General features: G+C 44.9%; 1 protein-coding gene across 2 annotated transcripts in view; it reads left to right on the top strand.

Moving 5' to 3' along the window:
- The window catches only part of LOC127610425 (homeobox protein Meis1), an 87,644-nt gene that overhangs the window by 37,274 nt on the left and 29,881 nt on the right, over positions 1-20,489 (top strand). For both annotated transcript variants that reach the window (XM_052080593.1, XM_052080592.1), the window contains exon 8: positions 7,752-7,897. In XM_052080593.1, coding sequence (XP_051936553.1) covers positions 7,752-7,897 — 146 coding nt within the window. The remainder of the gene's footprint in view (positions 1-7,751; positions 7,898-20,489) is intronic.

The raw sequence follows: 20,489 nt of genomic DNA, 5'->3' as shown, positions 1-20,489 counted from the left end.
CCCACTGCCCGCCCCCTTTTTTCTTGTGAGCGCTGCATCATCAAGTGAGGATTGCAGGGAATGCACTTTTAGTGGATGGAGAATTTTTTTTTTACTTCTTTCTTTCTGTTCACATTGCGTTTATCAACGTGACTTCAAAATACCGTCCACTTTAACTCCGGTATAGGATGGATTTTGTTTCTGACAACCTGATTCTGAAACCTTTCATTGCAATTAATGCAATAATTGCGCTATCTGCCTTAGAATAGAAAGCTCAATGTGGATGACGTTTGGTGGCAAGAGTGTCCGTCAAACTTTTAACCCGGCAATGGTTTCCCCTTAAGTTAGGGGTGTCAAACTCATTTTTGTCGCGGGCCGCTTTGGAGTTATGTCTTCCCTCGGAGGGCCATTACGAATAAACGTTTCATAATTATCTCATTGTATTATTACTTGTACACATCAAATCGATGCATTACAATTTGTGTAATCACTCAAGACAACGATCTGTTTGTTAAATTAGGTTTAAAGAATTTTTTTTTCAAGACATTGGTCTCGTTTGAAGAGAAAAACTCTTACCTAGCTGACTGTTTCGGCTGTAACTTCAGCCTTCGTCGAACCTGTCACTGCTTCCTTGTGACACTCTTAAAAATAGCTATTTGTTTTTTGTTTGTTCGATTATTGGTGTAAACAGGGTTACAATATCCTTTATTACACAATCACAATTTGACATTTCGGTACAGACTTTAGCCAGGATCATGGAAGTTGACACGTGATTTGCTTTTGCGGGTCACATAAAATGATGCGGCGGGCTGGATCTGGCCCCCGAGCCTTGACTTTGACACCTGTGGCTTAAGTGAATGCGAACTGTTAGCTAGCCAGCTTTAAATCAATTGTTCAGCAGCGTGGTCTAAATGAAGCTCCATCTCGGCGGTGTTCTCTCTGACGCCGTTACGCATGGCAAAAAAAAAAAAAAAGAAAGAAAATGAAAGCCGTTTGCCCCAGAGAGAATGTCGCCTCAGCTAAATTAGCTTTACCTTTTGGATGCCGTGGATGACTGCCAGTCTGGAGGATTTATTTTGTACGTCACTAGAACCGATTTGGATTCAGCCCTTGGCCACAATGCGGAGCGGGATCCATGTTAAAGTAAGCAATTTTTAACTAGAAAGTCAAAGGATTTTGACGTTTTAGGAGTTAAACGAGTGGCAGGCAGCCACCAGCATAGAATACAGCTCCCGTGGTACTTTACACTTCAACAAATGTTCAATGAAGGTTTGCAATTTGACACGTTTTAAAGCTCTTTGGACACCCACCATGTGATGCAGGTACACAGATATTTAAATTGCACTCCATTTACCATTATAAACCAATTGGATTTTTCATTTTTTTTGGATTATGACAAGGACGGCAAGGGGGTGGAGTGGTTAGCGCGTCGAGCGCACAGTGCAGAGCTCGTGGGTTCGATTCCGGCTCCGGCCGGCCCTGCGTGGGTTTTCTCCGGGTACTCCAGTTTCCTCCCACATTCCCAAAACATGCATGGCAGGCTGATTGAACACTCTAAATTGTCCGTCGGTGTGGTTGTTGGCAACTGGTTCAGGGTGTTCCCCGCCTACTGCCCGAAGACAGCTGGGATTGTGAGGATAAAGCGGATCCAAAAAATGGATGGATGGATTATGATGCGGGTTTTTTCCGGGGGTGGTTTCGGAAAAGCACAAAATGCGAATCGATTCTCATGCCTCTCAACTCGTAATCGATAATCACATAAAGGATCGTTATTTTGCAATACAATCTCCACCTACACTGACGTTTTTCAGTAGGAGGCAAAGGTGAAAGCTTTGAACGCTACTTTTGAATTGCCATTTTTGATGTCTATTTTCCATCAATGTCAAATCAGATTTCAGTTTGCTTCAACAAACGACCCTAATTTGGGTGGACGGGTGCGCTTTGATGGAAAATGATACGTGGACGCATAAAGCAGAGCTCGTTTGTAGCGCAGTCAAAACTGATTGGAAATGATCTTGTCTAGACGTCGCTGTTATGTTCTATCAACGTCGACAGGATTTCCACACCGATCTTTTCCAGATTCGACCGCATGTCATTGCCAAGAAAAAGTCTCACGCGCGCGAGCGAAAAGCAAATCCAAGCTGGTTGTGATTTTCCCCCGCCGCGTGAATGTTGCCTCTGTGAGCGGCACCTGGATTTCTACTGGGGTTTTCACCTGCTACGCAAGAGCCCGACGCGTCTCCCATTTGGAACACGATAGCCAGGCCCCGAGGCCCGGGTCTCGCCCGGTCTGGCCTGCCCGCCGTCATGTGAGACGCTCTTCTTGTGAAACTCCAAAAAGAGCCGGCCGGGGCTCATGGGAAGCGAGCTCGGCGGAGGTCACTTGACGACGCAGAAATGAGCCTTCACGTGACGGCTCCTCAAAGCACTTCTTCTCCCTCTCAAGTCCAACTCGCGCTCCATAAAATCTCACACAAGCATCTCCCCTCAAAAAAGCGCTTCGCCATCTGTAAACGATTCCCGTGCTCATGACATCTGGCACAAAGCTAATATTCATCACCCTTTTGCGCTCTTGGCACTTGTGGGGGAAACAAATGGGTAGATTAGAAAGCTTAAATGTCATAATTCTCCCACGTGGCGCCGGAAGCAAGACGGCGCACTTTTGCACATGACCGAGTGGCAGAAATTGGCGACTGTTCATTTTTTTTTTTTTCCAGGCGGCTGAAAAACGTCCGACACCTCCAACGTGGCGCGGCGCGAGCGACGACTCGTAATCAGATCATAACAGATTAGCCTAGATAGCACTCGATAATGTCAGCGTTTGCCTTGAGACGTAACACCAAAGAGATGAAGCGTCATTAGTCTTCTTGATGGCGCTTTTTAGTTGAAACCTTCCCGTTATGTACATTGGAGATGAAAGATTAATCCGCCTTTTGTGTGTGTGCGTGTGTGTGTTTTTATTGCAGTGAAATAAGGTTTGTGAGGGTATGATACTTATGAGATCTACAGTAGTAGGCACATGTGTGTATTTGCAACAAGATAAAAGGTATTCGTGAGACGTTTTAGCCCCTTATGTCACTGCTGGTTAAATATTTTGATGACACCAACATATGGGGGTCCACAAGCCAGAAAAAAAGTATTTTCATTTCATGCGGTGCACCCTCAAAAGGATCAAAAATTGTAGGAGAATAACCCTAATCTTCTATTTGAAGACGGGATTTGCCATCAGCGACGCTTGGATTTGGTCCATGTTAACACACAACTCGAGCTAACGAAAATTTATGATGAAAACTAAAATTGGGAAAAAAAAGAGAAAAAACATTTACGAAATAAAAACAACAAGACTTCTTAAGGTTAAAAGACTGATTATAGCAAAATTGCCCTTTGTTTTGTACGTGTGTGTGTGTGAGAGAGCGAGAGAGAGAGAGGCGACTGATAAAATATTCTTTCCCTTGGTTGGCCCCGGGGCATTTCAATTGCCCCTGGCTCCTTCCAGTCACTGGCCTGCTCCTTAATTGCCACACACACACATACGCGCACACACACACACGCACACGCACACGCATACGCACACGCACACGCATACACACAACCGGCATACTTGGAAACACATGCATAAAGAAAAGGCCGTACGCACACAGACCGATGCACATCTATGCATGCATGCATGCATGCGTGTTGCACTCGCACACACACGCGCACACACACACACATACACGATCCAGCCTTGCACCCCCACGGCCAAGCACCACCCTTCATTGATTCGGCCCTTCTTCAACCTCTTCTTCCTGCTTGTTTTCGTGTCTTGAGCGTGTTTGGGTCGTTTTGGTGCAAGACCGGCCATCTTGAATGTGGACACTTGACGCTTGATGATGTCATGCTTTTGCAATCTGTTTATTCTTCGGACATACAGTCAAAGAAAAAAAACAAAACCTCAAAATGCTTTGTTTAAAAACAAAGCTCAGTGAAACCACTTCTTTCGTTAATGGCCCTAGCTAAAAAAACATACATATATACATATATATGTAACATTTCCTCAACATGTCGACCACCTTCCTTCCCTCCTCCTTCTCCTCCACTTCCTCCTCCAGAAGTAGCCTTCGGTCTTCCCTTTGCAGAAATTATCCCCAGACCTGGCCGAGGTGATCGGTATCGAATTGCGGCAGGAACGGTAATGCCGATAACATTGACGGCACTTCCTCCGCTTTCTGCCTACTCGGTAACTGTAAGCATTAGCATCACTGAAAGCAAAACCGTTGCCGTAAGCATAACCGGGTTGCGCAGCTTTGAGTTTCAACACAAGAGCCAACTTGGTAAATGTATTATGTTTGTCTCAACCACCTTTTGAAATTTTATTTGAAAACCTTACTCTAAAACCTTAAGCCTAGTTCGATACACCTTGATACTTTTCTAATCCTAACATAAATTTGAAACCCACATTTTTAGTCCACAACCTGGTTTGAAACCCAAAATGTGCTTTGAAGCTCTAATTTGTAATCCTAATTTAGACACATGCCCCTGGTTTGAACCCCAAATTTAAAATCATGATACAAGCTAGAAACCTAAATATGAAACACTCTGCTTTGTTTGAAACCGAATCTTGTCTTCAAACAAATGTGGCTCGCAACCTTAATTCGTCACCAACATTTCAAACCCTTACCGTCGTTCAAAACCGTGACATGAAATCCTAGCCCTGACTTGAAACCCTGATGGCGTATCAAAACCCTATTATGACAACTCTGTTTTTCATTGAAAACTAAACACTGTTTTTAATCCCGACATTGAAACCACCACCCTGATTTAAGACCCTAATTCTGAAACGCTAACGTTTGCTTGAATCTCTAACCCTCGCTTAAAATCCTGCCTTGAAACCCGAGCCTTGATTTCAAACCTGAAAAGGAAACCCTAACCCTATCTTGCCTAAAACCCGATCCTAATTCCTTCTTGAAACCTAATTTGAAACCCTAACCCTGGTTTGAAAGCCCAGCCCGAGCTTCAAAACCCTCCTTTCACTTCCCAACCCAACTTTGAAAAGCCCGATTTTGCATTTTTGATGCAAGGATGAGCTTTGATAGTTCGTTTCGATGCGTTAGCGTGATGTAAGAAGAGGCACCAAAAACAAGGCAAGGATCTTTGAACGCGTCGTTTGCGATGCTTCTCGTGATCCCCTCCTTCTCTTTCCTCCCTCGCACGCTCGCTCGCTGGTGAACGCGAGCAAGTGAGCACATTTGCTTCTGTTTTCCCAACTCGCACGGGACGAGCCCCTGGGTTTGTTATTGTAGGCTTTGCTGAACATGAGCTGGTCTTTACAGCGGATTCAAGAGCATTTGCTTCCAATGAAAATCTGCTCTTGGATTACAAACGCCTCGGCTGCACGAACGGACCCGCCCGCACGCTCAGGCACTGTCTGAACTTGAGGCCCCCCACCCCCCTTGAACAAAAGTTTGATTTTATTTTATTTTTTTTAAAGAAATGATGACAATGGAACACTTTCCATGTACCTTTTTACACTTTGAGGACACTCCATTTGCTCACAAACAAGCCGACAAGATACAATAAATATACACCGGTGCGAGCCTCTGCATTAGCTACATGACTCCAGACCTGTTGTTCCATTCTGGGAATTGTAGTTTTGTTGTGTAGATGTTATCGGGAGATTTTACAGGTGTGGGTTTGACTTTCCGGCATCCAAAATCACAGTGGTACTTCAATGGTTACTAGTTTTTGTGGTCGTGACGCCTCATGGGTACAAGTTTGACAAGTTACACGTACTACATAAATCTAGTCGTGCCTGCAGTCCAAACACGCAATGATTCCCTGAAAATTCCTGCTTGTCAGGTTTCTACTGTAGCAGTGCCAGGAACTTCTGGCGACTTTATATTTCCTGGGACTCAAAAGGCCCATTTACATATTTTCATATGCCCGGAGCCTGGCCCCAAAGGTTTGGTAGGCTCTTCTTTTGGCCCTGATGAATTGCCGCTGACCTAAATTTTAGATCAAATAGGCAATATTTATTCAAGCGTTGATGTTCCTGCCATTGACGTGCTACCTAAACTTGTTGTCGGTATTCATTCCTGGAATAACATCTAGACAAAAGTAACTACATTTAGACTCTCTGCAGTCCAAACAACAATGGTCCTAGAAAAGTTCCTCGTTCCCATGGTTTATATGCATCTTGGATTCAAGTTCGACAATGTAGAGAGTCGTTCCTGCAGTCCGAACATGTGCTTCTCTGAAATTCTTGGTTCTGGAGGACAGTTTCTGCTGTTGAAGGACTTGATACTTATAGTTCCTGTAGCTAGAAATAGCCAATCAGATATATTCAGAGCCTGGCCCAAAGTAACCCTCCAGCAAGGACCTCTTTCATACCTAGAAAATGTTCCTGGTTCTAAATTTGGACAATACAGTAGCTCACAGTGGCCCTTAAAAGTTCCTTGTCCTTGTAGTCGAAATCTACCTTTTGGTTGCAAGCGGTGCGTCCACACCCACCACGGCTGTGCCGCCATCTTCCTGCGCCTATGTGTGTGATTAATGTCGCACCTTTGTCTTTGGAACCTTCTTTTATCACCGCAACGTCATTAAAAAACTCTCCATATGTGCGCATATGCATCTTGGTATTGCCGGAGCTGGCAGTACGGATCTGGGCGAGCTTACTAGCCTAATGGCGTGTATAATTCAGGTGCCCCGCAGGCGCGCTTTCAGGAATTCTTATGCCCGAGGTAATGGGGAGCAAAGGCCCCAGGTTTTAGGCCGCTGATTATTCCGCTGATGGCGGCGGGCGTGGAAAAAAGTCATCTCCAGCCGGATTAGCGCCAACATCCCCATTAATTATCAATGTGCTTCGAGTTTAGCGAGGTGTCGCTCCCGCGCCGCTGGAAGCCTAGCGAGCTTTAGAAGTGCTTTGTGTGTAATCAATAAATAACCGCAGCCAATTCTCGCAGCGCTTTTTATTTGTATTTTTTTTTTTCCGTCTGCACTCGCAGCTCGGCTAAGTCGCTTGTTTACCGCTCTTCGTGTTTCTTTGATGAACGTCATCTGCCTTCTTATTTAGAATACCGATAGCAACAATTAGGTCCATATGGAGCGCTAACAGTAATTGGTGAGATGTGCTTGTGGATATCTATAGGTACAGTATATGAACGAATGCAGAGCCTTTGAAAGCCTCCCCACCCCCACCCCCCAACCCTTTTTAAGCTGTCTAGCCCCTCAGGTGAGGTGAACTGGCCTTAATATAGCGCCTTATCGAAGCCCTACAGGTTGCTGTAAGCATCCGTGACACCATTGTTATGAAAAGTAGCTAGCTTTGTTAGCGCCATTTTTTTTCACGCTACCTTTTATTTGGCAGTCTCCCCTTTTGTACCGCCGTGGTACTGTTTTCTAGCGCGAGTCAAATGGCGGAATAACTATCACCCCCCCATACCCCCCTCCACATGCAGGATAATAAAGACTAAATCTCTCTGTCAGTTTCAATTCTGCGCGGGCCAGGATGGCTGAGTGGGGAAATGCGACCTTACAAGTCCTTTGTGCTGGGATGCGCCCTGCGTTTTCACTGTGAGAGTTATGAAAGGCAGCGATATTTATAAAAGTATTAAAAATGAATGCATTTATGACGCGCTATTCACTTTGGGCTATTGTCACGTTTGCATACAAAGCCCGACTCCCCCACCGCCATCGCCCGGGAATTCCTCGCTATTTTATTTCCCTTTGAGGTGCTTGACGTCAACAAATAGCATGTCTAATGTCTGGTCTTCTATTTTTTTATTTTTTTTCAGGTGACGGCCTGGACAACAGTGTAGCCTCGCCGAGCACGGGCGACGACGACGACCCGGATAAGGAGAAGAAGCGCAACAAAAAGAGGGGCATCTTCCCCAAGGTGGCCACCAATATCATGCGGGCGTGGCTCTTCCAGCACCTAACGGTGAGTTTGGATTTAAAAAAAAAAGACTCCCTGACTCGATTTTTTTTCAAAAGTAATCCACTATTACATTCATTCAGTCAGCGTGTAGTTCTTCCATCTCTGTGACTTTGGTTTCTCTTTATCTCGTTCATATCAAAAAGTTTCTGACTGGATTTCAAAGTTATTTTTAAAACTATTTATAATTCTATTTACTCAGTCGTCAAGTGTTGCTCTGCGGCACAGTGGTCGGCTGTTTAGCACGCCCGCCTCACAGTGCAGAGGTGTGCAGGGTTCGATTCCGGCTCTGGCCTTCCTGTGCGGAGTTTGCGTGTCGTGCCGGCGTGGGTTTTTTCCGGGTACTCCGGTTTCCTCCCGCATTCCAAAAACATGGCATGGCAGGTTGATGGAACACTCTAAATTGTCCCTGGGTGTGATTGTGAGCTTCCCTTTTTTCCAAACAAAAATGTTTTTCTTCAGAAATAATCATGAGAAAAGAAATGTGTGGCCTTGGAAATGTTTCCTTTCACTTAGTCGGCTTGTGGTAATGCCAGTTCTGTCATTTGGGTTTCTCTTCTGTCCATATAAATGGAATGCTTCCCGCTGAGACATGAGAATTCCATTCACTCATGATGCACACATAGTTTCTCTTTCCGTGACTTTGGTTTCGAATGAAGTCCCGCCTTCCCGTATTGTCACCGATGTCACTGTCACGAATTAGATTTGAAAAACTGCCTGTTTTCTTGAATGTCACTCTTCCAAGTATTGTCATAAAAGTCATACAAAGGGCAGTCACCAGTCAGATACAAAGTATCATAGACTACATTTTGTTCCTCCGTTGCTCTCCGCGTCACATTTCGTGTGAAAACATCTCGACGCGACCGCAGCCGCTTTGGTTTTTAGCACGCCAACCGACACGTCAATGTTGGCCCGGATCACAGCCCCTTCCCATTTTTCTTCTTCTACTGTCACGCTGCATCTCTCTCATAAACACACACTTGTGTTGTCATCTGCTCCAAGCGTGGCACCCCCCCAAGCTAGTGGCTTGTGTAGATGCTTTGATGGAGCGCTTATTAAAAACAAATATGTCATTCTTTCAATGAGACCTAAAATGGTGAGAACGAGCTTGTGATTTCACTCGATGTGCTGATAGAGGCAGCAGCGGACCACAAGATCACGCCAGGGCACTTCCTCGCTCAGTGAGGACTTGATGGGGGTTCATCTTTACACTTGAACTCATCCAACCCGAAATGTCACGCCAACACCGCGGGCTAGCTTCGTTCCCTCAGCGTACAAGGCTGGGTTTACACTCCAATTCGAAATGCCCAAGAAATATGTAATTGTAGAGCAGTGAACAGCCCTCCCATTAATCGCGGAGGGTTCGTTGCAGACCCACCCACCATATGCAATATGCAGAAACCATTAAAAAAAAATAGATAATATTTCCCATGGCACACTCTTTAATGATGTTGAACTGTATTAAACGAGTTTGAAACAAATAACATATGCTTGTGCCTTTTAAGAGGCAGCTGAAAAGTACAAAATGACTGTGACTTTCCTTTCCCACTGGCGAGGGCATTCCAATAAGTAAATATCCTGTTTATTCATTCATTCATTTTCCGAGCAGCTTGATCCTCACTAGGGTCGTGAGGGTCACTAGGGTCGCATGTTTTTGGAATGTGTGAGGAAACCGGAGTACCCGGTGAAAACCCACGCAGGCCCGGGGAGAACATGCAAACTCCACACAGGGAGGCCAGAGCTGGAATCGAACCCGGTACCTCTGCACTGTGAAGCCGACGTGCTAACCACTGTACTACTGGGCCGCCCATATCCTGTTTAAACACATTAAAAAACAAACAAAAAAAGAACGCTTCAAAAAAATATGATATAGTGACGAGTGGCCCAGTGGACGAGTGGTTCGTGCATCAACCTCGCAGTGCAGAGGTGACGGGTTCGATTCCAGCTCCGGCCTTCCTGTGTTGCGTTTGCCGTGCCTGCGTGGGTTTTCTCCGGGTACTCTGGTTTCCTCCCACATCCCAAGTACATTCATGGCAGGCTGGTTGATAACTCGAAATTGGTACCTAGGTGTGAGTGTCAGCGCGGATGGTTGTTCGTCTCTGTGAGCCCTGCGATTGGCTGGCAACCGATTCAGGGTGTCCCCCACCTACTGCCCAAAGACAGCTGGGATAGGCTACAGCGCGCCCCGTGACCCTAGTGAGGATAGCAGATCAGAAAATGGATAGATGGATATAGCGGTGATGTAAACCTTGATGTAAAGTCTTTGTTATTTTCAAACAATGTAACATAATGAGGGGGAAAAAAAAAACAACGCTTGGAAGAGCTAAAGTCAGCATACGCGCCCCACCTGAGGTCACTCTTGGGCGTACATTATTCTAATTTCGCCTGGCCACTTGGCTATGGAAGCCACAACAAAGTTTTTCATGAAACTTTTTCAAGAATTGGTTTTACTGAGAATTTGTATAAAGGCACAAATGACACAGATTCCTATCATGAGTTATGCCTGAAGGTTCCAGTTTGATTAATCTTTATCCATGATCACGCAGAATTGACCTGTCAATTCTGCGTGATCATGCAATGGATGGATGGGCGGATCGTACAAGTGAGCCCGTAGTTTCGAAGAAACGGGACTATCTGGCGCTAATCCGTAAATATCTACAGTGGCCTGGTTTTATCGCATGCCTCATTTTTTATAGGATTGCCATAATTTTAATCGCGCTACTTTCCAGTTAATGCCACCCTTACTGGCCGCCTCAGTGTCTCAGCTTCTGCTTTTTGTGGTACGCCAATTGGACACATGCACACATACAACCCCCCGCCCCACCCCCCCCCCCCCCTCTCCATTATCTTTCAAGTGTATTTAATAATTGAGCGCACATGCAGGAGAAGATGTTGATACAGCAAAACCAGACGAGAGCAGTGGGACCCTCCCCGCTCACGTTCGGGCCCTCAGGGGAGTCGTCGTTGTGCCTGAGTGGAAGGGAAGGTGGGTGGTGGGAAGAAGCTGCCAGGAGATGGAGTCGGAAGTGGCAGGAGACGTTCATCCAGCTGTTTCGGCATCTGATTTCAGCTTTTGGGGGTTTTATCTGATGTCTTAAGCCCAATTCTAGCAAGAATGTAAATAATTTGGGGGATCAGTGGACCTTGGATGTCATCAATAATTTCGATCAGCGATGAGCAAACTGAATGCTGGAGGGGGCACCGTTTTTTTCGGTGCTATTAGGGGGGGGTCACATAGACCCATGCACTTCTTAACCAGAAGTATTGCAAAAAGTGCAACTTTTTTGGCATAAGTGTCAGGCCGCTGAGGAGGAAACACGGTACTGCCTCTTCAAAGTATCCCATCATGCATTTGGAATCGACACCTTGCTGCCCCGAGCCCCCTTTGCCTTCATCCAAATGGTATTTTCTTGTTTAATTTAACAAGAAATGAGTAGTAAATGAAAGCTCGGGTCTCCGACGCGCCCCGTGCCCCGCTCTCCTCTCCCCTCTGAAAAGGCAAATTTTGAAATTACGTGATGGAGTAATTAGAGGGAATTCACAAGCACGGCTCAAACCCCCCACCCTGGCATCAACCACCACCACCAACTGTTATTCACATTCATGGCTGCCTGCCTCGAACAGGGAGGGGCGCTGGGTGTTAGCGTGTTAGCTGGCAGACTGGGACACGATCTCGTCGACATTATCGCTAACGCTCCCGTCGCTGGCTGAGCTCCCCCGCCTATTTGTACACGCTGGCGGCGTAACGAGAGGCAGCCGCGATCGCAGCTCGTAAACGCAGCAAAAAAAAAAAGAAAAAAAAAACCCACAATGCAACCACCTCTGCCTCCTCCCCACCAACGCCGCCACCTATTCTTGCTTTTAAAATGTATAAAACACACCAAGAGAGCGTTTAAAAAAAAATCCTGCCATAATCCACCGTTAATACAATTAGCGGCTAATTTAAGCGCTCGTGTACCCACATGTGCTACCCTTACTAGCTCAAAACACACACACACACACACACACACACATTGAATAGAAATGAAAAAGCCACATCGATCATTCAAGCACTGGAAAAGGCCAGATTCGAACCCTGCCACTGCACTTTGAGGCGGACGTGCTAACCACTGACCCACCGGCTGATGTAATGAAGTGTAAGATGAGGCTGTGACAATAGCGATATTGAAGTTTTATCCCTAATTGTATCGCAAAGCAAAATGATGCGATACGCCGAATTAGCGGTTTCTTTCTGCTTCTCAGCGGACTGTATTTTCTAGGTAAAAATACTTTTGAAATTGCATTTTCCGCGTCACGTTTTCATCTCAATGCACAAAGCTTGCCCATTTAAGCAGAGCCGAGGTCCCGTGAATCTATTAGGAATGCTTCTTTTTTTCTTCTCTCTGCGAGCAGCAATTTCAAGGAAATGTGCCACTTCACAAGAATTAGCCATCCGTGGGCCGTGCGAGCGGTTTGCCATTCGTCACTCTTCGCGACGCGTAATACGCGGGGACGATCGGGATCGCGCCGATGTGATCGCCACGCGGATCTGCCGAGCGTTCCTGCGGGTGTCGAAAGAGGCCAAAATCGGCCTCAGACGCCGTCAGTCTGAGACTGTTTATTGCCGGAGCCTGAACATGTCATCGCGGCGGTCACCTGGGGCAAGAACATCAGTGCGCCCTCAAAAGAGCGCCACTTTTGTGCCCCCCCCCCCCCTCCCTCTTCGTTATAAAGGCTGACTTTGTAGACAGAAGTCCTCATCAGTCGACCCTTGTTGCCGTTCCTCCCCAATCTTCATTCTTCATCTTACCGAGAAATTTGCGATGTTGCATTCCACAATGCTGGAAAGGCAATTAGAGGAAAAATTGAGGGAAAATAAGAATAAATAAATACATTGATGAATAATAGAAACCCAGTGAAAAGCTACAGTTAGCTTAATTATTATTATTATTATTATTATTATTCATAGACAATGAGATCATCATTGAGCTTCAACCTCCATTTAAAATCTGCATGGAGGTGTAGGTATAATAAATCAATAATTGTGTCAGGTCATGTTTCACAGTTGGATGAATGAATGGACCAGTTAACAAACGATGCCACATTTTATTTGGCGTTTTTATGTTGACGTAATTTAGCGTGCACCAAAAGTCTTTTGAGTTTGGGGTCAAATTAAAAGCAATATGAAGCAAAATTATCTTCGGTGACAATTTCCTGAAATAAAGGCTTTTTATTGGTCTTAAAAATGACACTTTGTCCTATAAATGTACCATTTAACGGTCATGCCGCAGTGTGTCTAATTTGCATCCACGGCTTCATTAAATCGTGTGTTCCACAATTAAGAGCGCCAGCAAAATGGCACCTAATCTTTTCTGAATAATGTTTCACTTCGACCATTTCCTCTTTGCGCAATCTCTTGGAGTCATCCTCGTAATTCTCTTTGTAAGCTCGCTCCACAGGTTTTCAATGGAGTTGAGGTCTGGGGATTGCGGTGGCCGTGGGCGGAGCTTGATTCTGTGTCTGGTGAAACGTATGTCTACAATTTTCCGTATGACACTATACAGTTGAATTTTTTTGAAAGTGTTTAATTTTTCTTAGGGCGGCCCGGTAGTCCAGTGGTTAGCACGTCGGCTTCACAGTGCAGAGGTACCGGGTTTGATTCCAGCTCCGGCCTCCCTGTGTGGAGTTTGCATGTTCTCCCCGGGCCTGCGTGGGTTTTCTCCGGGTGCTCCGGTTTCCTCCCACATTCCAAAAACATGCCTGGCAGGCTGATTGGGCGCTCTAAATTGTCCCTAGGTGTGAGTGTGAGCGTGGATGGTTGTTCATCTATGTGTGCCCTGCGATTGGCTGGCAACCGATTCAGGGTGTCCCCCGCCTACTGCCCGGAGACGGCTGGGATGGGCTCCAGCACCCCCCGCGACCCTAGTGAGGATCAAGCGGTACGGAAGATGAATGAATGAATGAATAATTTTTCTTAACCAGGGCCAGTTTTTTTAGTCATTCCTTTTTTTGTATTTGAAGATACAATGTCTGTACAATGGTACCTCTACTTATGAAATTAATTGGTAAGAAATTGCTTAACTAGAAAATTTTGTAAGTAGAGACACGTTTTCCATGTTAATGCCCTAATCTGTTCCAAGCCCCTCAAAATTCAGACATAAATGTTTCCTAAAGCATAAAAATGGCAGAGCAGCTATAACTATGTTGCGTTCAGGAAACTCGGAACTGCGAGTAGCAGCCCATTCTGTATTTTTACCTTTCATATCTTGAAATTTCTTTTGTACCAAGAGACAATATGTTCCTGTTGAGACGTTTCGTAACTTGAGTAACATGTAAAGTTAGTAACATGGGGCTCGAAAAACAGGTTAATCAGCTAACCACACTCGAGTTTTCAAGGCTTCCAAAAAGGCTTTTCAGCTCTCTTAAGACTTTGTTGATAGTCTGATAGATTGACTGGCCACGTGTCCCAGTGCTGCTTACCCCATGATTGTTGTTGTTTTGTCAGAGCAAAGAGGGGAAGGCTAGGATGGGGGGGGGGGGGGCGAGACTGCATAACATCAGCTGACCGTCCGTCTTTAGCTCCATATCAAAGACACAAACAAGGACGCAATGTCCATTCTCCACCGCGTGCTGCGCAGTCACATCTCCACTTTGTTACGCGATTGCGATCTTATTGCAGTCTAAGTGGCCGTCAGAATCGGAGGCGCCAGCGCTTTGACGCCTTTCAAAGAGAGGGCAGACGGCGGCGCGCATGTGCCAGCGACCTAGCGTGACGGCGGAGAACAAGCCGCGGTTCTTTGCACGCTCTGAGATGCTTCATGTGAGGCGGTGAGACTGCCTCTGGGCCGTTCGTGTGTTAGACCGTGTGTGTTTGTTTGTCTCTGGTATAAGTTGCGCTGTCATTGGTACGGCGCGGAGCGCCCGGGAGGGGAGGATTTGATGTCTGGCTGGGCAATTTATCAATCTGATCCATTAATTAAAAGTTTCTTGTGCATGGCAATCATTAAAAACAAAAAAATAATGGATGTTTTTTTTTAACTTATTTGCAGCCTCCATAATTTAAAGCACTGGTTCTCAAACTGGGGGCCACAAGTCATGGCTTTGGGTTCTGCAAAATGGTGAAATTATGTTCTGGCGTTTAAAAAACAAAACAAAAAAAAGTGCATATCTACATATGGGCCCTGCCGTGCCAAGAAAACAAACAAAAGAACACAATGACTCTTCCTTAGCCTAGCTTTAGGTCAATCCTCGCTGATATGTCGTGACGCATCGCCAAATGATTCTGACTTTCCTGCATTGACTAATAATATATTTTGACCAAAGGCGTGTTATGACAGGAATAAATTTATATTTTTAAAGTTCACTTGTAAAATCTTTCCTCATTAAGCTATCAAAATATGACTTTTCATCCCAACAAATGTGTCTTTGTCCTTTTGATTGATTTACTACTATTTATTTTTCTACAACAAAATAAATCATTGTAACATTTTGACCATCAAAGACAGACAACTTCTGAATTACTCTAGCGTACTTCGGTGTTGAAGTTTGATCATAAAGCAAACATGTTGTTCATGTCATTGTCGTTTAGGGGGCCCGGGTGGGTGGGTGGGGGGGTTGGATGATTAAGATCAAGAATCGTCTTTTTGTGGGGAACAAAAAGAACATTCAGAGAATTTAGTTGACGGCTGGAACACCCAACCCAAATTGAAGGTATCAGACGCCACTTGGTGTCAAGCAAGGAAGGCAGCTGAGTCAACCTCCGACACACACACACACACACACACACACACACACACACACACACACACACACACACACGTACGAGGGTATTCTGTGGTGCCCAACCCCCACATTGGCCCACACCTTGAAATGAAAACATCATCAATTATCCCTCTTGACAGGCCCTAGAGACCAAAGGCGGACAAGGGGGGCATCTTTTTTGTTGACTGACCCTCACACACACACACACACACATTAAGATATTCAGAAAAACACTTGCTTTTTGTGTGTGTGTGTGTGTATCAAAATAAAAACAATCGTACGATGAGCCATCTTTGCTGAATAGTGACCCATGGGAGTGTGCGTGCAACTGGGAATGATCCCAGTGTATTACATGGGGTCTTAGTGTTGTGTGGGGGGTAGTAGTATGACCAGGGCAGTGGGGTAGCGAGCGGTCCCGACACAGATTACATGAAAGGCCATCTGTTCTCTGATTGATGGACAGAATGATGGATGGACCTTTTTTTCAGCTTTTTTTTACAGGGGCACGGGAGCATATTTGGTAACCCGAGTGGGAGGTCACGACGGACCCTCGCTATGTGGCACTGTGTGACCTCTCCCACACAAAGCAAAGAAATAACTAATAAAGCATATGTTTATGAAATTTGTGGTAGTGGTCGTGTGTGTTGATGATAAAAGCATCTAGGTAGGTTTTAAGACCGACTTGAAGTTTAGTACATTGAAATGGATGGATAGGCAGATGGATGTGTAGGTGGATGGGGTTGTCGCGTGGAAGGAGTGGATGGATGCATGGACAGAGACGGAGAAGTGGATGTAACAAAGGATGGATGGGTGGGTCAATGGATGAGTAGTTGCATGGATAGGTGTGAGGGGGGTAGATAGTAAGGAGTATATCGGATAGATGGCTAGATGGATGATTGATAGAAGTGATCAATGGGTCGATGGAAGGATCGATGGATGGGTGAATCGGTACAATGGTAGATTGGATAGATGTACAGCTGGACGGACGGGAGAATGAAAACATACAAAACATATACTGCTACGTTAATATTGTGTCTCGTTCTACCGTTGCTTTTATGTTTGTTGTGGCTAACAGTAGCATAGCAACATGCCACCATAGTGACACATTATAGTTAATTCGTTCACTTGCATCATCATAAGTTGTGTGTGTGTGTGTGTGTCTCTGTCTCATCAGTGGCATGATTGATGGCTTCATGCACATGCTCCTTCATAGTCTTTCTCGTTTTCATTATCAACTGTGTGTTGGGGGGTGGGGAGAGACTAATAACTCGAAAATAATAAATCATTCTAGGTCAGGCGCTACTGCATTACAGCAGATACGCGCGCTCAACTGTGACATCAGCGCATGGGTGGGATGCGGAGCTCCCCACCATCGCTGTGGTATTTATAAGTGCAAGGGTGGACTATACGGTCAAAAGTTAGCCATTCAGCTCGCCAAAACATCCAGCTTGGCTTTTTTTTGGGGGGGGGGGGGACCTCCGCCAAGGCTCAACAATCCTAATTGGAATTAGCAATTCCTTCAAAGTTGTCGTTAAGATTTACTGTATGGATTAGTCACCGAGAAATGATGACATCATCAATCCAAAGAGATGATTTAAAACGCATCGTAGATAACATTTCATGGCTGGCAAGATTCGACATATAGCGAAGACTTTCCATAATTTCCCCTAACAACCCAGGTGAAACTTAGCTTTGAGGCCATTTTATGGTACCTTTGGTAGCACAAATACCGTAAATAGACAAACAACACAAAAAGATGAATTTGCGAGTATTGAACCACGATAAGCTTGGAGGTTTATGGTATTGCAAGATTGGAAGAACATGGCTTGAGCTGCTCCTTTATCCAGATACTCACCAAAATGTCAGCATTTTTCTCGGCAAGCTTCAGTTGAGTTGAAAAAATGGATTAAGCACTTTTTGATGCTACTTTTATTTATCAAATCAGCAGTTTTACATTTAAACATCTTAAAATAAGTTCAGCAGCTTTGAAGAAAGTTTAGCATAGCCTCAGTGTGCGTGCGTGCGTGCATGCCTGTGTGTGTGTGTGTGTGTAGCTTGGTTGTGTTCAGCCAGCAATATATTAACTCTGCTTTAGTGTGAAATCACATTAGTGCTAGCTGTTAGCCGCTATCCATTAAGGCTGTTTTGGTGATCCGTGGGATTGTCGGATCTTTTCTGGCTGGAGTCAGCAGCTCAATACCTTGTACTTATAGGGCCACTGCCCCCCCACCCCCACATATACTTCATTTATTTGTGTGCGTGTGTGTCTTTGTCAGTGGTGTTATTTATTTGTGTTTGTGCGCGCAAGCTGATAACCAGATATGCTAATACATCAATGGCTTTGTGTTGCTAGATTGTACATCATCTATCTATCAAGCTATCTCTCGAGTTACCTATCTATCTAGATATATATCTATATATAGATATATATCTATATATAGATGGATAGAGAGAGAGATGAACCAATTTAGCGTCCTCAGTGAAACTAGCGTGAAAATGGCACACGTGTTTTTGTGGAAGGAAGCCATAGTAGTTTGTACCTGAAGAAAAGGTACACAAGCACAGGGAGTATTTGTGAACCCACACAGTAAGTTCCAAACTGAGGTTTGACTGCAGAAACGTAGAACTGTGAGGTAGATCTGCCAAAGACTAATTCACAGTGCACCCTGCTCCTGTGACACAATGTCTCAAGCCGGTGTAATTGATGGATCGCGTGTGTGTTCAGTGTTGTGAGCGGATTCCTATATCCAGTCAAGCGGGTGGTGAATGTAGACGAGCAGCACGTCATGATGGTGGAATTCGAAGCCAAAACGAAAAGCATGACATTTTCCTGATTTCCTCTCATGATGTTATTTTTTTTATTTTCTCAACAAAATCGAGTTGTCTTATTTCTTGACTCTTGTTAATACCGTGCACGCTTCACCTCCGCCCTGCAATCGGGAGATGAAGCAAGTGCTGCTCACTTGTTTGTTACGACGGATTAGCTCATTGATTTGTCATAGTGGTGCACTGATGGAGAAGATGAGCAGGAGGAGGGGAAAGGAGGCCGAGCTTGGGCACTTAACAGAAACTTAACAAGAGGAGGAGGAGGCAAATGGAAGGAAAATAAAAGTGTGGCGGGGGAGGGGGGGGGATAGGGGGTGTCGTAGCGCGAGACAGCTAGCAAAAAAGCTAAATATAGAGCAGATGCATGGAAGAGGGCATGGACAGTTGCGAATATCTACTCTGTGTGGATGTATTCGAATGAGACGTCACAGAGCTTCATCCTTTGGAGCATCAGGGAGCAATTGTGAAATTACCTCACCTACTTTTTAGCATTTACCAGCCCTCCCTAAAGCTGACTTTCTAATTAAAACGTCAGGGGCAAAAGGGTAATTATGCTAATAACGTAATAATATCGGCAAGGTTATTAGAGTGTGCCCAAATTGCTTCCTCAGAGGGATCGGCTTTCCTTGATAGTCAAGTGAAATGAACGAAGCAAAATGAGCCAAAAAGTCAGGAAAGCTGGACTAATTTAGTGTTTTGAAGTCATGAAGAGATGACACATTCAAACAAACAAGTGAATGTCACAAACCCAGTGTTCTTACCTTTAAATATCCTTAAACATCCATTCATGAATCACCATAATATCATATACAAACTGAAATCATTGACAAAAGTGAAGATAATAGACAATACTAAGCTAGCATTAATACTCAAAACAAGCTAGCGTTGATCATAGTGCCCATGTTGGTAGCATGACCTATTTAGTTTTATTATTGTTGTTTGTACCTTTATTTTTCTAAATACCGGTAATTCAAAATCCAAAAAGAGGAGAGGAACTTGCCTGTCAAGCAGAAATGTTGCTAACCCATGTCACTTCTGAAACCTTAGCTCAGTTGAGTCAGCTGAGTCTCATGCTCAGTTGTTACCAAACAAAGGGATATTCCAGATAAATTTTCTTCTGGGGCAGTGGTTTCTTAAAAATCAAATTAGAGATGAATCTGAATATCATTCTGAATAAGGAAGTATTTTTAAAGCGCAATAAAGTACGGTAATTTGTTTGAGCCAGTGGTGGGGTTTATTTTATTTTTTTTATTAAAGCTCTGCTGTACTATGGGGTATCCCACTGTTGCCCCCCGGGGCGGCACACCCCACCTATCAGCCTTCCACCTTCATGGTGATCCGCCCCCCGAGGCGACAACAGCGCACCTCCAGCTGTGGCTGCCGTTCACCAACGCCTTTTGGAGTCCCCCCGTTGTTCAAATAGTTAGTAATTACGGGCTTAAAGAGGTTTAGTGGTCCAGTAAACTACATAATCACCCCTTGAATTAGCCCCGGCTCATCAGGCGCAGCCCAACGAGCAGCCCGCCAGCGTGCCATAAAGGGGCGGCAGGTGTGGCGAAACGTTCGGCCCACCTCCGACGATGTCCCCTCCACCCTCTCTCGAATGGCCCCAGCTAACGCAGCGCACCCTCGTTTTTAGCATCAACCAATGCTTTGTCAACACTTCACTCTCAGCGTTCATTTACGTACAATACATGCCAGAATCCTCTGTCGATACAGAAGGCAGCTGAGGTGGCAAAAGTACTCAATGCAGTACCATTGACCATTAAAGACTGCTAGCTTAATGCTAACATGGGAAGTAATGGGAAAGACTATAGTCAAGTAACAAATAGCTTCTATGTGGCGCTGTTATAATGGAACGGATATGTTACTGACGATTACTGAGTCACCTAAAAAAAAACCAAACAAACAAACAAAAAGGGCAGTTTTGGCCTGATACAAAACCTGCTATTGATACTCACCCATCCCGAGTCGCTACTATGGTTTTAGAGTGACTTGCAATAATTTCAATAATCTATCGATTATTTTGTCA

This window comes from Hippocampus zosterae, chromosome 11 (assembly GCF_025434085.1).
Source record: "Hippocampus zosterae strain Florida chromosome 11, ASM2543408v3, whole genome shotgun sequence".
NCBI classification, from domain to species: Eukaryota; Metazoa; Chordata; class Actinopteri; order Syngnathiformes; family Syngnathidae; genus Hippocampus; species Hippocampus zosterae.
Note: the sequence above shows the minus strand (reverse complement) of the source record. Positions and strands in the feature narration are given on the sequence as shown.